Below are 26,469 nucleotides of genomic sequence, written 5' to 3' on the forward strand. Positions count from 1 at the left end.
TCCTCTTTCTCTCATTCTCTAGTTATGCTACATAGAATGAGTGAATGAAGCATTTTAGATTGTCTGCTAGCCATCCCAATTTGGATTGAAATAGTGAAGTTTAGTGGCATTACCCAGAAAATCCATTTTCTACAAAATGAAAGATCTTTTTCTTTTCTTTTTTTTTTTTTGGAGATGGAGCTTTGCTCTTATTGCCCAGGTTGGAGTGCAATGGTGTGATCTTGGCTCACTGCAACCTCCGCCTCCTGGGTTCAAGTGATTCTCCTGCCTCAGCCTCCCCAGTAGCTAGGACTACAGGCATGCACCACCATGCCCGGCTAATTTTGTATTTTTAGTAGAGACGGAGTTTCTCCATGTTAGTCAGGTTGGTCTCGAACTCCCAGCCTCAGGTGATCCACCCGCCTTGCCCTCCCAAAGTGCTGGGATTACAGACTTGAGCCACCGTGCCTAGCCTGGAAGATCTTTGTCAATTCAGATTAAACTGAAAGCTACAATAGCCTTTTTTTTTTTTTTTGAGATGAACTCTTGCTCTATTGCCCAGGCTGGAGTGCAATAGTGCAGTCTCAGCGCACTGCAACCTCCGCCTCCCAGGTTCAAGCAATTCTCCTGCCTCAGCCTCCCAAGTAGCTGGGATTACAGGTGCCTGCCACCACGCCCAGCTAATTTTTTGTATTTTTAGTAGAGAAGGTGTTTCACCATGTTGTCCAGGCTGGTCTCAAACTTCTGACCTCATGATCCACCCACCTCAGTCTCCCAAAGTGCTGGGATTACAGGCATGAGCCACTGTGCACGGCCAATAGGCTTCTTATTAAAAGGAGTAAAAACTCATCTACCAACCCAAGGTAGCCAGAAACAGAAACACCCATCAGAAACAGAAAGAAAGCTTAAAAAAAAAAAATGCCATTGTTAACTGATAGAAAAAGTCATTGCCCACTTTTAGGGATCTGGAGACAGACATTTTGCACTCATTTTGAAGGGCACAGCCCTCCCCAGCAATGCAGTTGACATGAATGCTGTTACTTAAAAATCTTAGAAGTATAAACAGCTTCAAATGCACAAGTGGTCATCTCAAGATTTCGAGTGATTGATAAAGGCAAGAATAGTAGGCTATATGAAGAACTTGGGGCCGGGGATGGTGGCTCATGCCTGTGATCCCAGCACTTTGGGAGGCTGAGGCGGGCAGACCCCATCTCTACCAAAAATATAAAAAATTAGCCAGGTGTGGTGCTGTGTGCCTGTAATCCCAACTACTTGGGAGGCTGAGGCAGGAGAATCGCTTGAGCCTGGGAAGCGGAGGTTGTGGTGAGCCAAGATTGTGCCATTGCACTCCAGCCTGGGCAACAAGAGCGAAACTCTTTCTCAAAAAATTGAAAGGGCTCCTGTGATTAAGTCACTATCACATGGACAATTTCCCTATGTTAAGGTCAACTGATTTATGATCTTAATTACATTTGCAAAATACCTTCACTGCAGCACCTAGATTGGTGCTTGGGAGGTATGTCTATACCAGGGCAGAAAATTTAGGGGTCATCTCAGAATTTTTCCGACTACATTGGTTTTCAATTTTGAAATCTACCTTAGATTCTAGACCAGTTGTTTTCAACTAGGGTTAGAGGAGATTTTTATACTCCTCCCCAGGGGACATTTGGCAATATCTTAAGACATTTTTGAATGTCATCTGGTGGGTAGAGGCCAGAGATACTACTAACCCCCCTACAGTATATGGGAGAACCCCCTACAACAAAGAATTGTCAGCCCAAGATGTCAGTAGTGCCAGGATTGTGAAACCCTGCCCTAAACAAAACAGGAAAGACAATTATTACAGTGCAGAGTTAGAATTATCAACATCAGTCATGTAAATGTAAAAGTATAGCTGATGTGACACAAGATGAAACATAGGAGGATAGTGTCATAACACCAAGAGGTTCATATACCCACTGTACAGTAACAGACTGATACATTGAGACAGCAGAGTTTGCAGCAGAGAGTTTAATGATTACATGGTGCTGAGTCAGGAGGTAGGAGAAGATTCTTAAATCTCTGAAGAGTTCTGGGCTGGGGTTTTTAAGAAGATCATGGAAGGCAAGGGGCTGGAAAATTTGGGTCACTGATTGGTCAGGGTAAGGGAGATTAAATCATTAGGATATGGAAATCGCATTCTTTGATGATTTAGCTTCTGGTAGGGTCCTTCAGACCAGCTGACATCAGTAGTTTCATCAGCATGCAGGACCCGAAAGAATGTCTCAAAGGGAAAACTTAACATTTCATAATGTTCAAGCTGTTATCTATAGAGCAGTTAAGGGGAACTATAATCTTGTAACAGACTCCACGTAATTCTGAAGCAATAGCCAAACAACTATGAGGAAGGGGTCAGCGAGCAAACTGACCTAACGATTAATGCTGAATGTGCTGCAAGCTTGGATTATTTATGTGTTTCTCACCCTCTCTTCTTCCCTGATTTATTTTATAAAGTTTATAGGAACAGTTTCAATGGGAGGAAAAGGAAAAGAGTACAGAGTATTATGTACATCTTACATAAAGACTAATACATAAGCCAGGCGTAGTGGCTCGTGCCTGTAATCCCAGCACTTTGGGAGACCAAGGCAGATGGATCACTTGAGATCAGAAGTTTGAGACCAGCCCAGCCAACATGGTAAAACCCTGCCTGTAACAAAAAATACTAAAACTAGCCAGGCGTACTGACACACATCTGTAATCCCAGCTACTCGGGAGGCTGAGGCACAAGAATCCCTTGAACCTGTGAGGCAAAGGTTGGAGTGTACTGAGATCGTGCCACTGCCCTCCAGCCTGTGTGACAGAGTGAGACTCTGTATCAAAAAAAAAGAAAAAAGAAAAAAGAAAAAAGTATTTAAAAAAGACTAATAAATGGAAGACAAGTATATTATTGAAAGTTACAGAGATAAAAATAATTGTAATGAAACATCAAGCACTAGGATGAGGAGAAAAAAGGGAAGAGATAAGCAAAGAAATGATACTTTAAGCATCTCATTTGAAATCACAGAAGTAACCACTAGAAAAACTTTTTTTTATATATTAATATATATTCTTTATTATTATTATTATTATTATACTTTAAGTTCTAGGGTACATGTGCATAACGTGCAGGTTTGTTACATATGTATACTTGTGCCATGTTGGTGTGCTGCACCCATCAACTCGTCAGCACCCGAACTTAAACTTTTAAAAGGATTAAGAAAGCCAGGTGAAGTGGCTCATGCCTGTAATCCTAGCACTTTGGGAGGGTGAGATAGGAGGATCGCTTGAGCCCGGGAGTTCAAGACCAGCCAGGGCAACATAGTGAGACCCTGTCTCTACAGAAAATAATAATTAAAAAAAATAGCCAGACATGGTGGCACATGCCTGTAGTCCCAAGCTACTAGGCAGGCTGAGGTAAAAGGATTGCTTGAACTCAAGAGGTCAAGATTGTAATGAGCCCAGATTGCTCCACTGCACTCCAGCCTGGGCAAAAGAGCAAGAACCTGTCTCAGAAAAAAGGATTACAAGATGTTGCCTCAAGGATAGGCCTAGGAATAGGGAGGATAGGCTGGGAGGATGTTATTTTTATTATAAATTCTGCTGTACTTTTGATTTTTTAAATCACACACCTATATGACTTCAATAAAAATGTAACTTTTCAAAAAGAAAACTTAAAGGATTAACCAGGTGATTTACTCATGATATAGTAACAGTATTCACTTTTAGTACAATAATAGTGCATAGTACAGTAACAGTGATAATGTTTTACTAAGCACATGCAATAACCTGTAAAATGTAATTTCTTTAAGAATCTGGTTTTGGCTGGGCGCGGTGGCTCACGCCTGTTATCCCAGCACTTTGGGAGGCCAAGGTGGGTGGATCACGAGGTCAGGAGATTGAGACCATCCTGGCCAACATGGTGAAACCCTGTCTCTACTAAAATACAAAAAATTAGCCGGACATGGTGGTGCGCACCTGTAGTCCCAGCTACTTGGGAGGCTGAGGCAAGGGAATTGCTGGAACCCAAGAGGCAGAGATTGCAGTGAGCTGAGATGCACCACTGCATTCCAGCCTGGTGACAGAGCGAGACTCCATCCCAAAAAAAAAAAAATCTGGTTTCCCAGGCACACTATCTTCAGACAAAGTTTCAACTATTTGCATTGCAGAAAAATCAGTTTTTAAAATATATCATGTAAACCTACTGTCATTCATAGCTACCCAACAACTGTGTAGCATTGCAGATCAAACTAGAAGAAACAAAATGGAAAATAATTAAAGTTATTAGTTGAAAGAATTAGACACCAGTGTTTTGGTATCTCAACTTTTATTAATGTTGGTTATTATGGTTAATTTAAAATTGTGGTTTATTATTTTAAGTCACTCTCATATTATATTTTATGATTTTTTTCTTATTTAAAAGGCTTGTCTCTGCCACTTACTGCGTGATCTGGGCAAGTCATTTTACCTCTAAGCGCCTCAAGTTTCCTCATCCATAAAGTGGAAATATAAATACAAAGCTTGCAGAAATGTCAGGAATATAAATAAATTAAATGCTAAATAGTCAATGAAGGATATTAGGCAAAGGCCAGTTTTGGTGGCATTTTAACCTATGGAGACTCAGTGCCTCTGTGTGTCCCATTATCACCTCCAAGATATCCTGGCAACACCACTGCCTGGGACTAGCCAGCAGGGAGACCCAGGACACCTGCCACCTGAAAAAGTGGCTCCTGCTTTCTATTGGCTTTTTGTGAACACTGGGCTCTTACCTATCTCAAAGCCTCTATGGACAAAAAAGAGGCCAAAAGAGGAATGGCACAATGGTATCAACTCAAACGTGTGAGCCGGGCGCAGTGGCTCATGCCTGTAATTCCAGCACTTTGGCAGGCAGAGTTGGGTGGATCACTTGAGGTCAGGAGTTTGCTACCAGCCCGGCCAACATGGGGAAACCCCGTCTCTACTAAAAATACATAAATCAGCGGGGTGTGGTGGCTGGGCGCCTGTAATACCAGATACTTGGGAGGCTGAGGCAAGAGAATCGCTTGAACCTGGGAGGTGGAGGTTGCAATGAGCTGAGATTGTGCCACTGCACTCCAGCCTGGGCAACAGAGTGATACTGTGTCTCAAAAAAAAAAAAAAAAAAAAACAACAAAAATGTGTAAGAAGGGTGGGAGAGGAGCTAAAAGATGCAGACTCCTTGTTTAGGAGTAAAATCACCACACAGAGGACCGAACTCTGGGCCCCTAACTAGTGCTGCTCCAAGAACTGACTGCGGGAGGCAAAATGTTCTGGGCAGCAAGGCAGGCTTTTTGTTCTTTTCAGTATGAGAAAATTTCAATTCAAACAATGGTAGCTACTCACACTAGATGTTTTGAAGTTATATTTAGTTTAAACTTTTCTATTTAGAAAAAACCCCTAATATTTATGAACTCTAAATGACAAAATAAGTATACAAATTCGCATGGGAAATTCTTACCAAAAACATTGAACCTGAATTTGATTATAAGAAAATAACTAGGCCAGGCACTGTGGCTCACATCTATAATCCCAGTACTTTGGGAGGCTAAGGTGGGAGGATCGCTTGAGCCCAGAAGGTTGAGACCAACCTGGGCAACACAGTGAGACCCTGTCTCTACAAAAAATAAACAAAATTAGCCAGGTGTGGTGGGTATGCACCTAGTTCCAGACACTCGGGAGGCTGAGGTGGGAGGATTGCTTGAGCCCCAGAGGTTGAGGCTTCAGTGAGCTAAAATCAAAATTGTGCCACTGCATTCCAGCCTGGAAGACACAGCAAGACCCTCCCTCAACAAAATAATATTAAAAATTTTTTAAAAAGGCAGAGGAATTTTCTTAGATTGAAAGACATTAAAGAAAAATAACAATTATTTGCAGTATGTATGTCAACCTTGATTGTTTACTGGATTGAAAAAAAACTACATAAAATGCTCTCTAAATAGTTGGGAAAATTTGAATATGGAATATATGAGATGAAATTGTTAATTTTTTAGGTGTAAAACTGACAATGTGATTAGGTAGAAACATGTCTTTATTTTAGAGTACGTCAAGTTATAACACCAAAAATAAACTAGGGGTGAAGTGCCATGATGTTTGCAACTTATTTTCAAATGGTTTAGCAAACAAGGTATATTTTAAAAGTTATAATATTTTATATAGAAACACATACAAAGAGAGGAGAGAGAAAGCAAATGTGACACAATATTAACAACGATTAATCTAGGTGAAAGATATATAGATGTTCATTGTACCATTCTTTTAACTTCTCTGTAAGTTTGGAAAACTATAATTAAAAAGTTGGGAGAAGTTATATCTTCTCTTTTTTAAGCTCCTCTTAAAATATTGTATGAAGATAAGCACTATTATTATTATTATTATTTTTAGAGACAGGGTCTCATTCTGTCATCCAGGCTGCTCACTGCAACTTCAAACTCTCCCAGACTCAAGTGATCCTCCCACCTCAGCCTCCCATGTGGCTGGGATCATAGGCAAGTACTACCATGCCAGGCTAATTGTTTATTTGTTTGTAGAAATGAGGTCTTGCTATGTTGCCCAGGCTGGTCTCAAACTCTGGGACTCAAGTGATCCTCCTGCCTCAGCATCCCGAAGTGCTGGGATTACAGCTGTGAACTACCGTACCCAACCAGCATTATCTTTTCATTTCATCTTCCAGTTGAGTATATTATTGGCTACATTTGCATACCACACAATTGTTCATTTTTTAAAAAACAATATTTTGTTTTGTTCTGTTGTCTACAATAAGGAGAATTCAGATGATAAACTTACAACCAATCATGGCCAAGTCCACTTGAGGAATTGTCTCTGTAGATTCATTTGTAGACTCTCTAATAAGGAGTTTTATGGCCATACGTTTCATGTTTCCCCTGATGTGCCCTGTTACTGTTCCTCTTGCTGTGGTGTTTCTTCCTGTGGCAAACGTTTCCTTTACCATTTTTCTTGGCTGCTTGCACTTTCATCCACTGCTTAACAGTATGGTTGTGCGGGCTAACACAGATTCTTCTGCGCTTGACATGAAGGCTGTTAGAAAGGGAAGCAAAAGAAAGTCACTGATAGAAAATATATATAAATAACCACTAAGTGACTTACCTGCAGCTCCCACTTTGGGACACTGTATTCCTAGAGACTAAATTCAGATGAAATTTCTGAATTCAGTGTAGAAATGAAGTGAATTCTAAAGCTGAGCACCACAAGGTTCAATTTTGACTTCACAAGCACTGCTGCCTGTGGGTCCTCAGATATCAGCAGAGAGTATTAAAAGAAAGAGGAGGAGAAGAAGGAATTGGATGAGGAGCAGGAAGAGAAAAGGAACGAGAAAAAAGAGGAAGAAGAAAGGAGGAAAAGAGGCAAAAAAAACCAAGTGAAAACAATTATCTTCCTTGACTTGAAGCTTCACCCAACAAAACCAATTCATCCTCACAGCCCATCTCAAACACATCCTTAAGGTTTGTTTGAGGTTTTTCTGATCCATAAGGATTTGTAGATTCTCTCAGTTAGATGCTGTCCTTTTTCCCCTCTGATTCTCAATGAGAGTTACTTACCTCTTTTCTGGCACTTAGTTTATGCTGTCTTTTATCTGAATACTCATCTCATCTCTCCTACTGGAGATAAGTTCCTTGAAGGAGGAATAGTCTAGAAGTTTCTTGAAAAGGCCTTATTCAAAACTTTAATTTAAAACTTAAATTAACAAAACAAAACTAAGATATTCTAGGCATTCATTAACATTTTAATATGATATAGATCTATGACACAGTTCAGAATGTGCTTTCATTTTCATTTTTCTTTTTTTTTTTGGTTAGATGGAGTTTCGCTCTTGTCACCCAGGTTGGAGTGCAATGGTGTGATCTCGGCTCACTGCAACTTCTGCCTCCCGGGTTCAGGTGATTCTTCTGCCCCAGCCTCCCGAGTAGCTGGGATTACAGGTGTGCACCACCACACCCGGATAATTTTTGTATTATTAGTAGAGATGGGGTTTTACTACGTTGGCCAGGCTGGTCTTGAACTCCTGAACTCAGGTGATCCACTCACCTCAGCCCCCAAAGTGCTGGAATTACAGGCATGACCACTGTGCCTGGCTCATTTTCATTTTTCTATATGAAGTTCTCACAGTGGGCTGGGAGAATGCTAGGGCAGCATGCACAGTTTCTGGTAACTAGAAGAATTTTTTGTTGAAAAAGATATTGGTGACTTCTAATTTCCCCACGAGGGGTCATCAGCTGTTACCAAATGTCACAAATCATGCTGCCTCTACATATACAGCATTTCTGTGTCCAGATAAATTGAAACTCCTGACCCTGTTCTTCAGGGAAAAAACAGAGGTAGAGTAGAGAGTAGGCTGCTATTTTTCTAGGTAACCTAAGTTGAATCATTATCAGCTAATGTAGGGACTCCTGAAATGGGAGAAAAGTGGGCAGAATGGGGGGAAAGTAACAATGAACTTTAACATAATAAAGCCACCATGTGGGGAATATTAATTTGAAAGAAGTGGAGCATCTTAATAAGAGAACAATATATTCGCTAGGTGTATTAGATAGAGAGTCTTCAAAAAAAAAAACCCACCTAATTCTCACTATGGTCGGTTGGTTTGCTATCATAGGAGAAAACGTGGCTGTACCACTGCTGCGTAGGAAACCAAAACAAACAAACGAACAAAAAACTGGCATTGAAGCTCCTACCCTTTCCAAAGGACTAAAACTCTTGCTTCTCCCTGTGATGTCAGAAAGAAACTGAGCAGATAAAGACTTCAGTGACATGCAGGCCAGGCACAGTAGCTCACGCCTATAATCCCAACACTTTGGGAGGCCGAGGCAGGCAGATCACCTGAGGTCGGGTGATCGAGACCAGCCTGGCCACCATAGTGAAGCCCTGTCTCTACTAAAAATACAAAAATTAGCTGGGCATGGTTGCATGCACCTGTAATTCCAGCTACTTGGGAGGCTGAGGTAGGAGAATTGCTTGAACCTGGGAGAAGGAGGTTGCAGTGAGCCATGATTGTGCCACTGTACTCCAGCCTGGGCAACAAGAGGGAAACTCTGTCTCAAAAAAAAAAAAAAAAGAAAAGATTTCAGTGACATGCAGATAAGCCCATAAGTTACACAGGAAAGAGCTAGGATTCAAGTCCATTATGAAAATAAGAGAGATGGCGCTCAGGGAGGGGCATTGGCACCGGGGCTGAAGGAGAGAACCAGATGGAAGAGATATAGACAGAGGATTCACAGAGGTGGAGGATCATAGGAAAACACGCAACAACTAGCATGTGGGCTTTTTCAAAGACTTGCTGGTGACGCAAGCTCCCAGTGTAATTCAACCAGGAAAAAAAATCAGCTACCAGAACACAGCTCCCAAATCTGAGATCCTATGATGTTTTAGAATCCTAAAGTTTAAAAACTTCTTAAATCTCTACTTGGATCCCATGTATTTTCCAGCAGGATAGAAAGAGATGAAGTAATGTTGGAAAGGGGGCTGGCCTATTCCACATTCCTTCCCCTACTCGCAATTCCATAGTATTCTGATGGGCACCTATCCCCACCTTCCCAATGGTGAGTTTGTAGGTGGAGAGTTTTGACTGTAAGAAGTCATGAGGCCAATCCCTGATTTTTTTTTTTTCTTAACCCACAGGAGGATAGCTGGAGATAGTCTGATGGATGTAAAGGGGTGGCCCTGCCATAGAGATTATACCTTTAATATCCCCTAAACTTTATTTCTTTACCCATTCCTCGAAACACAACAACGCCTCACAACCACATCTGAAAAACTACTCAAGCCTTCCAGATAATTCTATTTAAAAGCTCACATTTTCTCACAACAGAAAATGTCTCTTTGATTAAGAATCCTCTGACCTCTGCCCAACATAAACAACTTTTTTTTTTGAGACGGAGTCTTGCTCTGTCACCCAGGCTGGAGTGCAGTGGCCCGATCTTGGCTTACTGCAAGCTCTGCCTCCCGGGTTCACGCCATTCTCCTGCCTCAGCCTCCCGAGTAGCTGGGACTACGGGTGCCCGCCATCACACCCAGCTAATTTTTTTGTATTTTTAGTAGAGATGGGGTTTCACCGTGTTAGCCAGGATGGTCTCAATCTCCTGACCTCATGATCCGCCCGTCTCGGCCTCCCAAAGTGCTGGGATTACAGGTGTAAGCCACCGCACCTGGCCATGATAAACAACTTTTTACTGTATTTATGTTCAGAAACATCCAGAAGCTCATTAATGAAGTCACTGTAGAGGAGTTTGAACAAGAAAACTGCTGTCTCAGGCATCAAAAACTACAATGACCATTTATAAGGTATAAAACAAAGGACCTATTTCTAGGCAGAAAAGAAAAAAAGCCTAATAAGTTTACTGTACGTTGATTTATATTAATTAATTGTTATTAGTAATACATGCTACTTGGGAATTATATTTCCAGTGTTAGCAATGCTTTCTGCATCTTAAACACTTTCTCAAATCTTAAAGTCTTTATACCCAGTCAGGGTTAAGGGACTACATTTTAGATAAGTAAAGACATGCTCCATACTAAACTAATCTGAAAACAAGAGAATCTTTATCTATTTATGTTGAACATCAGGAAACACAACAGAGAAGATCTGTAATTTATGGTTAAAAAAATACTACAGAGTTTAATTTTATTTGAGATTAGGTCATAGCAACTCTGTATTTTTTTAGCTTTCTTAGCACAGAGGTCAATTTACAAATTATGCTTGAATAAAGTAAATATTTTTGGATCCAAGTGATTGGCTTCCTAGTACCTCTTTAATTAAAATTGAGTCCTTTTTAAAATGAAGATTTATGTTTCTGATTATATTTTGCCTTATCACAGCAAAACATCATTTCTGTTCCTATGCCTTTCAGATCTCTGACACCTGCTTATCCCAAAGAAACATCCCTGAAAATCCTGTTACCAATAGCTTCCCTGGATAACCTCCAGAATCTGTCATATACACCCACAGAAACTTGCTCTGTTTTTTTTTCTCCAAGCCTTTCTGGGAGTCCTATTGGAGCCCTTACAAGCTTCAAGCTTCAAGTCTGAGGTGATATATGCCAATGAGGTGGAAGGAATTGAGAGGAGCTGAAAATTTGGAATTTCTCAGAGCAACTGGAGCAGGTTCAGACAGATTTAGTGCAGCTGTGTCCACTTGACACAAATATCCAGCTGTTTCTAACCACCTAAAGCATTGTCTATCCATGCATTGTCTATCCATGCATTGTCTATGAACTTTTTACTCTCCACCTATTATCAACAGTATTCTTTAAGATTAAATAAAAGACTGGTAGACTCTCGGCCAGACATATACCAAGGAGTTTTTCAAAGAAGTTAGGAACTTGGAGCACCCCTCAGAATCCTCACTGGTATGTAGTCCCTGGAGTACCACAGGTGATGCTGGTTCCCAATGACTAAACCACCTGAGCCAATGGAGCCAGGTGGTGGCTTGAACTGAGATGCTGAGGAAATTATCAGTCTTCTCCATTCTCCCACAAAGACACTCATGCTTAATGCAAGTTTGGATCAAGAATTGTTTCCTCCCCTACATCTGACCCTGAGTGTGATCTTTAAACTTTATTCGATCTCAGAACCGTTGAGAATCGTATAAAACCTATGGACCTTCTACAAATGCTCACAGGTTCATACACAAAAATTTCAGGAAGTTCACAGCCCCTAACCTGTTGAAAGTCTATCAACAGACATCTTACAAACTCTTCCTCTGAACTTTTAAGAACCCTTATCTTGGAGCAGTTTTTCCTCAAAATTGAATAATGGATAAATCCCTCTGAAAGGGGGTAAAATATATTTCAAGTTCCAGAGATCTTAAATCATTAAGATGATCTGCAGAACCCAGCTGGATAAAGAGTCCCCTGGAGACTCTAGGCAGACAGAACCCATTTGGTCACCACTGCATCCCCAGCATATAGAACAGTGCTTGGCGCATAATCATTAATTCATTAATATTTGTTGAATTCACTGAAAGAATAAGGTTTCTGAGTGACTCGAGAACTCAGGCATAAGCAAGGGGTTTATTTATAGCCCAAAGAAAGGAGCACCAAATGACTCACTAGCATCACCTGGAGCCACAAATGGTGTTAAAACTGGCATGCCAGGGAGATGCCTGATACTCAGATGCAGCAGAGTTTGGAGAGGGCATTTTATGGTTAGTCCCACCACTGCTTTAGAATGACATTGGAGGTATACAGTGTTCTGAACTAAGAGACTTGGGTTCACATCCCGTTTCTGCAATTCACGAGCTGTACACAAGTGAACCATGTAACCTAAGTCACAGCTTTCTCCTGTGTGTGATCGGGAGATCATTTATGCTTTTCTCACAGCATTGTTGTCAGAATCTAGATTTACTAAATACCAATGCAGTTCAGATGTTGGAGCCTCCATAGAGATGTTAAGTACATATACAAACAAAGCTTTTAATAACCGAGCCGGGGCAGGGCTGGGAGGTTTCATCATGAGCCAACACCACAGAATCAAAAGCAGAGATTGGATTGGCATTTGTGATTGGATTGCATATAGCACTGTGACAGGTATAGATATTTACATGCTTCTTTTTGAAACTTTTCTTCTGTTTTTGCCTTTTTGTTGTTGTGGTGGTGGTTTTTTGAGACAGAATTTAACTCTGTCACCCAGGTTGGGGTGCAGTGCCATGATCACGGCTCACTGCAGCCTCAAACTGGGCTCAATGATCTTCCCATCTTAGCCTCCCAAGTAGCTGGGACTACAGGTGCATGCCACCACACCTGGCTAGTTTTAAAGTTTTTTGTAGAGATGAGGTCTCGCCATGTTGCCCAGGCTGGTCTTAAACACCTGGTCTCAAGCGACACTCCTGCCTTGGCCTCCCAAAGTGCTAGGATAACAGGCATAAGCCACCACACACGGCCTACCTTTTTGAACCTTATAATATGCTCCTGATGAATTCAGAAAGTAGAAATGACAGCAACCCATATACTGGAAAGGTTAAAAGCCATGAAATATAACAGAGTCATCTTTTATTTGGGGTTTTGTTTTGCTTAGGAAAGTCATGAACACTTTTTGGTGACTGGGGGAATTTAGTGCTAACCACAGCACTACAGGGTGGAAGTAGATGGTGCACTGGTATGGGGCTCAGGACATCTTTGGACAGAGAGACTATGAATTTACTCCAGGGAGCCTGGGGCCTAACGGACAGAATATTTACTCTTCCCTCCCTTGTTTGGATGACTGTTTGTATGTTGTAACCAAGCAAAGCCTTTCCAACCTCTTATTCGATGGTCAAGGAAATAATCATTGTGCAGGTTTAGACCTCCTGGCTGAAGAGCACTCACATGACAGCAGCCAAGTCACAATCCCCATCAGCTCTCTGGATGCGACACATATTCACTCTTTCTAGAAGCCTTCTGGAAATGTGATGTGAAACCTCCGTGCAACAGCTGGAGGCAATGGGAAGTATGGCTAAAAGAAGAAAAGAAAGAAAATGTTAAATCTTACAGTTTATAGAACACTGGCATGGTTCTCATTTTAAAGATTTCAGAGAAACAGAATGTTAATCCACACAAACAAGGGGCAAACATGACTTTGTGAATATAGACTTGGGGCAGGACATGTCCCCACTTTCTGGAATTTAAGCTATATTTGTGAAAGAGAAAATGTAAATTTAGGCAAAGACACAAAACAAGTGAAAGAGATGAAAAGAATTACAGACAAGGATTCTAGTGGTACTGCAAACTGATCAAAGATGAAAGGAGTTAGGTCTGCACAGTGTTTCATGCATTTTGGAACTGGAAAAGCATCATTTGTTCAGCAAACATTTATTGATTGCCCATTCTGTGACAGGCCCTGAGCTCTACATTCAAAGTTGAAATAAACAAGGCATAATCTGTCCTTGTGATGCTTAGTAGTGCAGTGGGAGGCAGGCCATAAACAAATAATCCCAACACAGTAAAATAAGTGTTAAAGAGTTATGTTAAAAGTGTTATGGGATTACACATGAAAAAAGCCAGATTTAAAAGGCCATACTGTATAATTCCCTTTATATGAAAGATCCAGAATGGGCAAATCCACAAAGACAGAAAGTAGATTAGTGGTTGCCAGGGGCTGGGGGGCTAAGGGATGGAGAGGGACGAATGAAAGGAGGGGACAGGGAGTGACTGCGAACAGGTACAAGATCTCTTTTTGGAGTGATGAAAATGTGTTGGAATTAGATATTGGCAATCGCACAGTTCTGTGAATATATTGAAGACCACTGATTTTTATACTTTAAAATGGAGAATTTTATGGTGTGTGAATACCAGTTGTTCCTACATTTATTAATGCATTTATTTCCTAAAACTAATTGCTTCTTTCTTTAGCTATGCTGTGCTGCCTAAGTCAAACTCTTAATATCCTGAACAAGGTATTGGGTTTATCCACGTATCCATCCATTCATTCATTCACCCATCTCACTATATGCGAATCACTATGCTAGACCCTGAAGGTAGAAAGATGAAGAGTTACTAGCCTCAAAGATTAGTTGTGACCCAAGCAACTCTAATAGGAAACGTACTTTCAGAAGCATGGTAGCAATTAAGAATCACAAGAAAATCTGTGTATTTAGGAATTTGAGTTATCTGAGTGCTGATATGAATTCAGTCTTAAGCCCGAAGATTACCGGGGACCTATATATATATTTCATAAAATGGTTGCATTTCTCAAATATTAATATAAACGTAGGATGGGCTCAGCTGGAGATCACCTGATCTAAGTCAGATTAACATAAAAAGGCAAGAAGCAGGCCAGCATTTATTACATGTTAGTAGGTGCAACTAGTGCCCTCCAGAGGAAGCAGAAAATATAAGAGGCCAGGAAACAATTTTGGAGAGAACACGGGAAGTTAGGCAATGGAGAATGTAAACTGGGTAGTTCCGAATAGGGCAACTGTAAAATTTTGTTAGGTAACATCGCCCCCTAGAGGTTCCCTCCTGCAGTCTCCTGTCAGAATATTTCCATTTTTAAAAAGCCATCAGCTACTTCCCTTTATTTCAATTATGACTCCAGAATTTCCATATAGGAGAGATTGTGGTGTGTCAATTAGGCTGAAAAAGATGATTATGTGACATTTCTTCAGCATTTACATAGTTTTGTTCAGATGATACTGAACAATGGTTGTTGGAGAGGTTGTTGGGGAGGCAAGCTGATAAGAGATCAGGGAGGCCAAAACCTGTCTGCAAAGACCACCTTGGTCAGGAATATAATGGAAAATAATCAGTTTATGTTCCAGAATTGGAGTTCACACAAACACAAACCTGTATGATGGAGAAGGGGTTCCCCTGAAGAGAAATATGTGACTATTACTGAAAATAAGAGAAGTCTTGCAGAGTGGGCTTGATAAAGCAACGGAGTCCAGAGGTATGAACGAGCAACGATCGGAGGTATGCTGCAAGACTTTGCCTGATCCACCCCCAACTGCCTCCCTAACGCCTCCTAGAGGTGTTCCCTTTGCTTTGGGAAGGACAAAGTCCAGCAGATCCACCTGGGAATTTCTCTGAAAAGTGATTTGTGAGATCAGCAGATGCGTTGCCCAGCTGGCCTGAGAAGCAGGCACTGAGGTTAGCTCTCTGGAGGAAGTGGGCAACCACCAGTGGGTTTCAAATGGATCCAGAGCAGCTGCCCAACAGAGGAACCACAAAACTGGGAGTAAGGTTTCTGATTATGCAAGGGATCATCCCTCCTACAGTATCAGACCAACTTCCCCCAGACTCTTAGAGGGAAAGTACCCCTCTCCGGGACCCACTATTTGAGAATTGTCAAGAATATTTGGATTGAGAAATCCTGCAGCAACTTTGTCATTACTGCCAGGCAAGAAAGTGGGGACCCGGAACATCACAATTTCTACTCACTAGCCAGCGAAGCCCAGAGTATAGGAGTTCCATGGGTAGCATCTGATGTGTCTATGCAGTGAATTGAAATCAGTATTTAAATCATACTTGAATCAGTCTGCTCTGGCACTTTTGAGATTGTATCAACTTTTGCTCCATTAAAAATAATGGTGTGCTTCTGTAGAGTGTGTGTGAAAGAAAGTAGGGGCAAAATATTTCTAACAAAAGAGAAAATGTGGCAAGGGCTATGTGATAAACAGAATGATATCTGGAACACTAAAAGGCAGAAGCAATAAATTATAACATAGAGACTTAGGTTCATCTTTATCAAGGTGGTGGCATTTGAGCCGAAAACTTGAAAATGGATAGAATATGAATAGGGCAGTATATATAGAGGAGACAGTGGGTGTAAAGATACAAATGTGGAAAAAGGCAGATTCATGCCAATTTGATTGGAATATAGAATTTATGAATGTAAGTTGTAGGAGGATGACATGAAAAGCATTTTGAGACCAGACAGCTTTATATTTTATACCAATAACATAAGTTCAGTAACCTCTTTCTATGGAAACTTTAAAAATCAAGACATGATAATTCACCTAAACTAATACTTCCGTGGAAATGTAGATATGAATAAATAAATGATGATTTTACCACTATTCTCCTTTCCTTGTGAAACATTTCAACACAGAGGAACTACCAAGAATAATAAAAACACCTATATACTCATCACCCAAATGTTATTAATGTTAAATATTTTCCATATTTGCCTTCAGTCTTATTTTTAAGTAACTGTTTCCAGTACTTTACTGTAACAAGCAAGGCTACAACAAACGTCCTAATGATAACAGACATTTATTGAGTTCTTACTCTGTGCCAGGCACTAGTGTAACTGCCATGTGTGAATTAATTTATATAATCTACACAACAACTATATATAGAAGGAAGTATATTAATCACCATTTTATAAATGGGTAATAACATAGAGGAAAACTACATAACTTCCCTGAGATCAAAGGGCCAAGAAATAAATGGTGGGGCTGGAATTTGAATATGCATTCTGGCACTTTTTAGACCTTTTGGTTACACTTTATTTATTTATTTATTTTATTACAACTAAGATCTGAAAAATATTGTCTTCCCATTCATAAATATGGAATTATCTCTCTAGCTACTCAGATTTTCCTGGTCCTCCAAGATCTTTACAAAAAAAATGATACGTAAGTCATGCTGCTATAAAGACACATGCACACATATGTTTATTGTGGCACTATTCACAATAGCAAAGACTTGGAATCAACCCAAATGTCCATGACAGACTGGATTAAGAAAATGTGGCACATATACACCATGGAATACTATGCAGCCATAAAAAAGGATGAATTCGTGTCCTTTGTAGGGACATGGATACAGCTGGAAACCATCATTCTCAGCAAACTATCGCAAGAACAGAAAACCAAATACCGCATGTTCTCACTCATAGGTGGGAATTGAACAATGAGATCACTTGGACACAGGAAGGGGATCATCACACACCGGGTCCTATTGTGGGGAGGGCGGGGGGAAGGATAGCATTAGGAGATATACCTAATGTAAATAAAGAGTTAATGGGTGCAGCACACCAACATGGCACATGTACACATATGTAACAAACCTGCACGTTGTGCACATTGTACCCTAGAACTTAAAGTATAATTAAAAAAAAAAAGTCTTAGGACACAGAGGTCAGTGAAAACCTTAAATGGTGGGAATAGAGAGAAAACAAACTGAGATAGCATTTTAGAAGACATAAGTTAAAAAAAGAAAAGTTTGACGAACTGTCTACTGAAACATGTAATTTTTCCCATAACAGACAGTAAATTATAACTGAAAATTGTAAAAAAAAAAAAAAGAAAAGAAAAAAATGATAAGATAATGTTGTATATCTTAGATCTATATTTAGGTACCTTTTAAATTTTGTTGTATTGTGAATGAGCTTTTTAAAAATACTTTTTTCTAATTAGTTAATTTTTATGTATAAGAATTCTATTGACTATTTAATGTTGCTCCAGCAACCTTGCTGAATTTTTTTATTTGTAATAGTTTGGAATAGATACTACAGTTTTATAGTAAATCGTCATTTTTATCTCTTTCTTTCTCAATTCCTGTGTGTAGGAAATAAAGGTTTTTTCTCTTTTAAAATCTGTTACTTTGCTAAATGCCTAGAACAGTGCCTAGCCCATTGAAAGTTCAACACATAATTTTAAATTGCTGTGGTGGATCAATCTATTTTCTTCCTTGCCCTCCTGGGATAAACCATACATATTCATAACATATTAATTTTTATATCTTGCATAAGATTTGCTATTTATTAATATTTTTGCACCTCTGTTCATAAATTCATCTATACTTTTACACCCTGCTACCATCCTTCCATGTTTTGGGTATTAAGGGGTATGTTAATCTCAACAATGCATTGGGTAGTCTTCTCTGTTCCTCCATCCTTTGAAAGAGTTTGTATAAGATAAAGATTTTCGGTTCTTCCAATTTTTGGTAAAACTTCAAAAACTATCTAGGCCTGGTGTCTGAGGAAAGATAAAGTTTAAGTTGGATTTGTTATTGTCTTACTTGTGTGTGTGTGTGTATAAATAAATATATATATATTTACATATATTTATATATTTATTATTTTTCCAAGAAATTGTTCATTTTATCCACAATTTCTACTTTATTCTCACAAAATTTCATAGCTTTATCTTACTGTATTTGCAGTCATGACTCTTTTTTTAAATTCTTAGTGTTTGAAGAGAAGTTTCCTGTGCAAAGTAGCAGTTTAAAAGTTTGAGCCAGGTGTGGTGGCTCATACCTATAATCTCACTACTTTGGGAGACTGAGGTGGGAGGATTGCTTGAGGCCAGGAGTTCAGGACCAGCCTGGGCAACATAGTGAGACCCTGTCTCTACAAAAAATTTAAAAGATTAGCCAGGCATTATGGCCCACCTACTGGGAGGCTAAGGCAGGGGGATCGCTTGAGCCCAGGAGTTGGAGGCTTTGATCCGCCACTGCGTTACAGGAAAGGGGTCCCCATCCAGACCCCAAGAGAGGGTTACTGGATCTCGCGAAAGAAAGAATTTAGGGCAACTCCGCTGTCGAAAGTGAAGGCAAGTTTATTAAGAAAGCAAAGGAATAAGAGAATGGCTACTTCATAGAGTAGCCCTGAGGGCGACTGGTTGCTCATTTGTATGGTTATTTCTTGATTATATGCTAAATAAGGAGTGGACTATTCATGTCCTCCCCCTCCTTTTTTTAAGTGCTGGGATTACAGGCGTGAGCCACCCCGCCCGGCCCATGTCTCCCCTTTTTGGACCATAGGGTAACCTCTTGACGTTGCCATGGCATTTGTAAACTGTCATGGCGCTGATGGGAGTGTAGTAGTGAGAACAACCAGAAGTTACTCTTGGGGCCATTTTGGTTTTGGTAGGATTTAGCTGACTTCTTCACTGCAACCTGTTTTATTAGCAAGGTCTTTTATGACCTGTATTTTTTGCTGACCTATCTCATCCTGTGACTTAGATGGGAAGGCAGCTTAGTAGGGTTTCAGCCTCATTTTACTTAGCTCCTATTTTAAGATGTAGTTGCTCTGATTCACTCGCCTCTGACAATTGCATTGCAGCCTGGGCGACAGAGACCTTGTCTCTAATAATAAATACATGTTTGGATCTAAATAATAATATATATTTATAAACTTACAAGTGTAAGTTGCTTAGAAACAAAGCATTCAACTCATGGGTTAAAGAGGAAACCACAAAATCTTATTCTGGAAAATAGTGAAAGTACTATTTATTATAATGGGTGGGATACAGTTAAATTTAGCCCTAAATGCATTTGTTTAAAACACATGTACGGAAAAAACGTGTGTTCAACTAAAAACCCGGAAAAGGAAAATCAGAAGAAACAAAGCACGAGAAAACAAAAGCAAAGCACGACGTTACGGCGCTTTGCGGCTGTCGCGCTATTGGTACCTGTAGTCGTGGCTGCTGCGGACCAGGAGACTGAAGTGGAAAACCGCGGGCAGTAGCGGAAGCCGAGACCAAGGAAGAGAGCGGGAAGTGCAGAGTGACAGCAACAAGAAACCGGTGGCGCGGGACGTCGTTTACCTGGGCGACGTCCAGCTGCCCTTCCAGCCTCTGCGCGTGCGCAACCTGGTTGGCGCCCGTGACCTGGTGAGCAGGTTTCTTTAAGGCCGTGGACGGTTCCTACCGGCGCGGGGAGAGGACCGGGCGTGAAGGAGCTGTCGAAGTATAGCAAGTACTACGCGAAGGGTAGGGTGGAGTCCCAGGCACTGCTTGACGGCCGGACGCCGAGACGCCCACGTCTCTCGCAAGCTCACGCCTGGACCCAGGGGAGCCGGCTGGGGCGCCCCGGACCAGGCCTGGCCTACTGCGGGCTGCCCTTCACAGAGCTGCAGGAGAAATCTAGTTGTATTGTGCACGCATTCCCTTAACCCTTACTAGTGTTTTTTTGATTGATCAGTTTTTGATGCGGGTATGTTACAATCTCACAGTTACTGGGATTGTGCCAGTTTTGTTTTTTTTTTTCCTTCTTGCAATTCTGTCTACTTTTCTGATATAACACTTGGGGTTATGTTTTTAGACGCCTAAGTACCCTGCTGGTCCACAGCCAGGATTAGAATGAGTCAGGAGCCTCAGGTGCAGAATTTAAGGAACTGCCAAAAGAACTCCGTGATGAAGATGAGCAATATTTGGATGCAATATTTTTCAAAATAAAAATTAATGCAAAAAAGTTATGATTAGTAAAATGCTGCAATTTTAAATAAAAACAAAATCTGATTGCATTTTCACGACTCGATCACCTCTCTTGCCTCACAGCAGCCTGGGCCCTAGAGATAGCTTTTCGGTGAAGTGAACTTTTTCATCTTTCGGTAAGATTCCTCTGTTTCTACTGTAGCTTTTTGCTTAAATAGTATTTTTCTGTTATTGACATTGCTACACTAATCTTTTGGTTTGTATTCATTTATTCTATCGTTTTTGCGTTTTTGAATCCTTTTTCTTTGCTTTTTATTCTTTCTGTTGGAAAGGTATTTTCTATATTTCCTTTATTAATATTTTTCTACTAAAAATTTAGGCTGAGTAGAGTCAAGAAAAATCTCCCTTGGGAAAATGTCTGCAGTATCTAGTACTGACATGTTTCTTTTTGAATCATATAAGTGTGTTATTTTACTAATGAAAGTGATAGTCATGTCAGTAAAATTCTAGAAGCATTTATAGAGTGCTGCCTACATTGTATCAGTCTTTGTAACAGACACCGAGTATATAAGAATTAATACGTCATAGTACCTGCTCTCAGGGCGCCTACAATTAGCAGACTTTTTTTTTTCTTTTTTTCCTTCAGATGGGATCTTGCTCTGCCACCCAAGCCCGAGTGCTGGAGTGCAGTGGTACAAACACAGCTGACTGCAGCCTTCACCTCCTGGACTCAAGTGATCCTCTTGCCTCAGCCTCCCATGTAGCTGGGACCACCGGTGCACACCACCATGCCCGGCTAATTTCTTTATTTTTTTGTAGAGATGGAGTCTCACTTTATGCCCAGGCTGAGCAGACATTTTTCTAACATTGTCTCATTGGACATCTCTGCTGCATTTAACACTTGCCCATTCCTTCCTTGAAAATTTCCATATTCTTAGTTACTAGTCTCTTCTAATTTTCTGAATAATGAGAAACTATGGCCAGGCGTGGTGGCTCACGCCTGTAATCCTAGCACTTTGGGAGGCTGAGGCAGGTGGATCACAAGATCAGAAGTTCAAAACCAGCCTGGCCAAGATGGTGAAATCCCATCTGTACTAAAAATACAAAAAATTAGCCGGGCGTGGTAGCAGACACCTGTAATCCCAGCTACTTAGGAGGCTGAGGCAGCGAATTGCTTGAACCCGGGAGGTGGAGGTTGCAGTGAGTCAAGATTGCGCCACTGCACTCCAGCCCGGGTCACAGAGCGAGACTCCATCTCATTTAAAAAAAAAAAAAAAAACTACAGAAATTACTTTCTCTGCTTCTTGAATGCGTCCTCCTTTGCCCTTTCCTCAATAGTTAGCATTCTCAAAATTCCATCCCTAACCTACTGCTCTTTTCTTTCCACATCTCATGTTTAAAATTTTTACTATGTCGGTAACTTCAAAATGTGTTTTTTACCTCTACCCAAATATTCTGATGTATATCCACCTGCTGTTAAACATGCACTTGGATATCCCACAGGCACCCCAAACTCAACAGAGCCCCAACTGAAGACATCATCTCCTGCCACTTTAAATCTACTTCTGTTTTCCTTTTCTCATCTCATTTAATCACTTTGTACTGTTATCCAAGTGTAATTCCATCTTCCTTCTGCACTCCCATGGCCAGTCAAATTCCTGTAGATTGTATTTTCCTTAACGCTTTTCACATCTGTCTCCTCTTCATCCTTGTTACCACTCTTAGTTCAGGACCTCATTAATTGGCTTCTGGACTGCTGAACCTCTCAGTTGTCAAGTTTTTTCCAATTTTGTCATTTCCCCATTTGAATCTGAGGTCCCACAGTACCTTGTGCTTTCCTATATCTTTGTCTTTACCATGTATGAAATTAAGAGTCTTATGACTGTCTTTTGACTGTAAGCTCCCACAGGGTATCTTTGTAACCCCCCACCACGTAGCACATTGTCTAGTGTTAGTGCTAAGTAAGTTTCTTGGACTAAACTAAGCTCTGATCTTATCAGTGTTTCATTTTTATCTTGTTTTAAGGCTTTTAATGTCAAAAATATTTTTGCTTTTTTTCTAGGAATAGTATTTTCAGTTTTTGGTCAAGGTCTTATGTCCCAAATTACCTACAATTACACAGTGCTTTTCATAGGTACCATCCCTGCACATTGAAGTAATTAGGGGTCAGTAAATATAATATATCATTTGTTTGCTATATATAATATTTTAAAGATGTTTTTAGTATCTGAATAAAAGCATTCCTATTTGTCTTATTATGGTGTTATTTCTTTTCTTTCCTTTTTTCTTTTCTTATTTTTTTTTTTTGGGAGATGGTCTTGCTCTGTTGCCCTGGCTGGAATGCAATGGTGCAATCATGGTTCACTGTGGCCTTCAATGCCTAGGCTCAAGTGATCCTCCTGCCTTAGCTGCCCAAGTAACTGGGAATACAGGTGCACCCACTACGCCTGGCTAATTTTTAAAAATTTTTGCAGAAACAGGGTGTTGTATGTTGCCCAGGCTGGTCTCAAACTCCTAGCCTCAAGCGATCCTCCCACCTCAGCCTCCCAAAATGCAAGGATTATAGGCATGAGCCACTGCACCTGACCTTATTCTGGTGTTATTTCTATTAGCTTTGGATTGTCATTATTATTCCCAGTATTAAGTATATGGATGATTTTCCAGGAATGTGAGTCCCTGTTTTGGTTCTGTCTATGATCCAGTTTTGGTTACTAGATGGCTGTAAAGATCTCTCAGTGCTCAAGAACTGTTGGCACTGCACATCAAATTTGTGATACAAAAATTAGATTCTGGCTTTTGTTGTTGTTGGAGAACGGTATCTCATTCTACTGCCCAGGCAGATCTCGAACTCCTAGACTCAAGCTATCCTCTCACCTTTGTCTCCCTAAGTGCTGAGATTACAGGTGTGAGCCACCGTGCCTGGCAGATTTTGGATTTTAAGGAAAGGATCCTGCTATTGTAGAGAGGTGAACCGCTTCCTCGCTTAGTTGTATAGGATCTCACTACTCAAAGTGTGGTACCCAGAGCCACAACAATGGCATCACCTGGGAGCTGATTAGAAATGCAGTTTGAAAAGCACTGGTACTGTATACAGAACACAGCAAAATAGAAACAGTAAAGAAAGGCACATGCAATTATTGCAGAAAGGATTTGCAGACTAAAGATAAAAATGATAGATTCACTTAGCTACTAGCAGTGTCTCAAGACTGACTGCAATTTAAGAAGGGCAGTCTGAGTGCGGTGGCTCACACCTGTAATCCCAGCATTTTGGGAGGCCGAGGTGGGTGGATCATGAGGTCAGGAGTTCGAGACCAGCCTGGCCAACATGGTGAAACCCCCATCTCTACTAAAAATGCAAAAAATTAGCTGGATGTGGTGGCAGGCCCCTGTAATTCCAGCTACTCAGGAGGCTGAGACAGGAGAATTGCTTGAACCTGGGAGGCAAAGGTTGCAGTAAGCAGAGACCACACCACTGCGCTCCAGCCTGGGCAGCAGAGCAAGACTCCATCTAAAAAAAGAAAAGAAAGGCAACACATAATGTTCAGAATGTGGTTAGAATACATCCCTCCATTCTCATGGACCTCACGCCTTAGTGTAGCCAGATCGTGTGGTGGGTGCTGACAGATGGCCACTGCTGTCACTAAGTGGGCAGGAAAGACTCAATAATCCATGATATGTGGAACTGCTATTCCCAAGTAAAGTCCTCCAAGATACTTTTTGGAACCCTGGGATAATATTTGGGGGCATGGAGAGTGGATGGGGATTCTTCTTTGCTTTAACATGATACAGACACTAGAGTGGTCAGGGGATAGTCTTGAAGGGGTTTGGATAATTTTGTGCCATAAAAACATCCTGAGAGGCTTTGTAGCATGGTACTTAAACATGTAGAGACTACCAGGTTTAAATTCTGTTTCTGCTACCTGCTAGCTGACCTTGGGTGAGTTAATTCTCTGTGTCTCAATCCTGTTATCTGTAATCTGGGGGTGGTCCTAGCATCTACCTCAGGGTTATTGTGAAGATTGCATGAGTTTGTATATTTAAGTGCTTAGAACAGGAGTGACAACAGATAGCACTCAATAAACGGAAACAAAAAGGACATATGTGGGCCAATATGCAGTACAGTCCCTGGCTCAGTAAGTATACAGGTGCCCATTAAGTGTTTGTGGAATGTGTCACTTGTTTATTTATTTTCCCTCAGTTTCAAACTCACCCTTAATTTCCTTTCTATGAAATTGAGATGGGCCCTTAAATATTTTTCCTTGGCTAGCTGGCACGTTGTTAAACTTTATCTGTAGAAGACATTGAAGGGACATTGCAGGAAGAGGGGGTTTTCCTTCCTGGCTCCAGGGTTCTCTCATCAGATTCCTGTAGATGCAGCTCCTGCAGTGCTTTAGCTTCTTCAGTGCATGGCAATTAGTAGCACCCCTACAGGCAGGTTTGTAGCCCAGTGCCTCCAGTGAGATGCTTCCCTCTGACAGACTTTCCCCTACAAACTAGAAGGTGGATATCCAGCATGTTCTGCCAGTACAGACCAGGTGACTTTTCTGCCATTTGGTGAGCCATGGCTGGATCTCAGCTGGAGAGGGTAAGGGTACAGGAATTCTTCCTTGAGTGATCTGTTTTTGCCCTTGGAATATCTGCTTTTCCTACATTCCTTAAAATTATCTTTCCTTCTAGCCTATTTCTTATTATAGTTAATAATTTGTTCATATTAAACTTTCAAATTATCTGGTTTCTGTCTCCTAATAGGACCCTGATTGATATTAATAATAAATGAATAAATGAAACATTAACATTCCCAGTTGTTCTGAGAAGTTTAAATGTTTTATATAAGATGAAGCTGCAGATTTTCAGAATTTTTGTTTTGAATAGATTTACTGTTATCTATGATTAAAATATGTGTTAAGACAATATGTAGATTGTGATCTTGTTTCTGTTTTTTTTTTTTTATTTTTTTATTTTGTATTTTTATTTTTCTTCTGAGATGGAGTTTTGCTCTGTCGCCCAGGCTGGAGTGCAGTGGTGTGATCTTGGCTCACTGCAAACTCCACTTCCCAGGTTCACGCCATTCTCCTGCCTCAGCCTCCCGAGTGGCTGGGACTACAGGTGCCCGCCACCACGCCCGGCTAATTTTTTTTAGTAGAGACGGGGTTTCACCGTGTTAGCCAGGATGGTCTCGATCTCCTGACCTCAGTCTCCCAAAGTGCTGAGATTACAGGCGTGAGCCACCGCACCCGGCCACCCTGTTTCTGTTTTAAAAAATTGGTGTGTGCTGGTTCCAAGATGGCCGAATAGGAACAGCTCCAGTCTACAGCTCTCAGTGTGAGCAATGCAAAAGATGGGTGATTTCTGCATTTCCAACTGAGGTACCGGGTTCATCTCACTGGAGCTTGTCAGACAGTGGGTGCAGTCCACGGAGTGTGAGCCAAAGCAGGGTGGGGTGTTGTCTTACTGGGAAAGTGCAAGGGGTCGGGGAATTCCCCTTCCTAGCCAAGGGAAGCCATGACAGATGGTACCTGGAAAATCAGGACACTCCCACCCTAATACTGCACTTTTCCAATCGTCTTAGCAAACAGCACACCAGTAGATTATATCCCGCGCCTGGCTCAGAGGGTCCCATGCCCACGGAGCCTTGCTCACTGCTAGCACAGCAGTCTGAGATCAAATTGCAAGGCAGCAGCGAGGCTGGGAGACAGGCCTCCACCATTGCTGAGGCTTGAGTAGGTAAACAAAGAGGCTGGGAAGCTCGAACTGGGTGGAGCACACCACAGCTCAAGGAGGCCTGCCTGCCTCTGTAGCCTTCACCTCTGGGGCCAGGGCATAACTGAACAAAAGACAGCAGAAACTTCTGCAGACTTAAACGTCCC

General features: G+C 41.1%; 1 protein-coding gene across 3 annotated transcripts in view; it reads right to left on the reverse strand.

Moving 5' to 3' along the window:
- Nucleotides 1-4,255: 4,255 nt before the first annotated feature.
- The window catches only part of CCL28 (chemokine (C-C motif) ligand 28), a 35,826-nt gene continuing 13,612 nt past the window's right edge, over nt 4,256-26,469 (reverse strand). Inside the window, exons 1-3 of one of the 3 annotated variants that reach the window (XM_011954486.1) lie at nt 20,057-20,283; nt 13,329-13,455; nt 4,256-7,047 (exon numbers count right to left, since the gene is read on the reverse strand). In XM_011954486.1, the coding sequence (XP_011809876.1) occupies nt 6,855-7,047; nt 13,329-13,378 (243 nt within the window). In that variant the 5' untranslated portion in view covers nt 13,379-13,455; nt 20,057-20,283 and the 3' untranslated portion in view covers nt 4,256-6,854. Of the gene's footprint in view, nt 7,048-8,940; nt 9,039-13,328; nt 13,456-20,056; nt 20,284-26,469 lie in introns of those variants that run through there. The other 2 variants (XM_011954485.1, XM_011954484.1) reach the window with 2 other exon arrangements.

This window comes from Colobus angolensis, unplaced genomic scaffold (assembly GCF_000951035.1).
Source record: "Colobus angolensis palliatus isolate OR3802 unplaced genomic scaffold, Cang.pa_1.0 Scaffold383, whole genome shotgun sequence".
NCBI classification, from domain to species: domain Eukaryota; kingdom Metazoa; phylum Chordata; class Mammalia; order Primates; family Cercopithecidae; genus Colobus; species Colobus angolensis.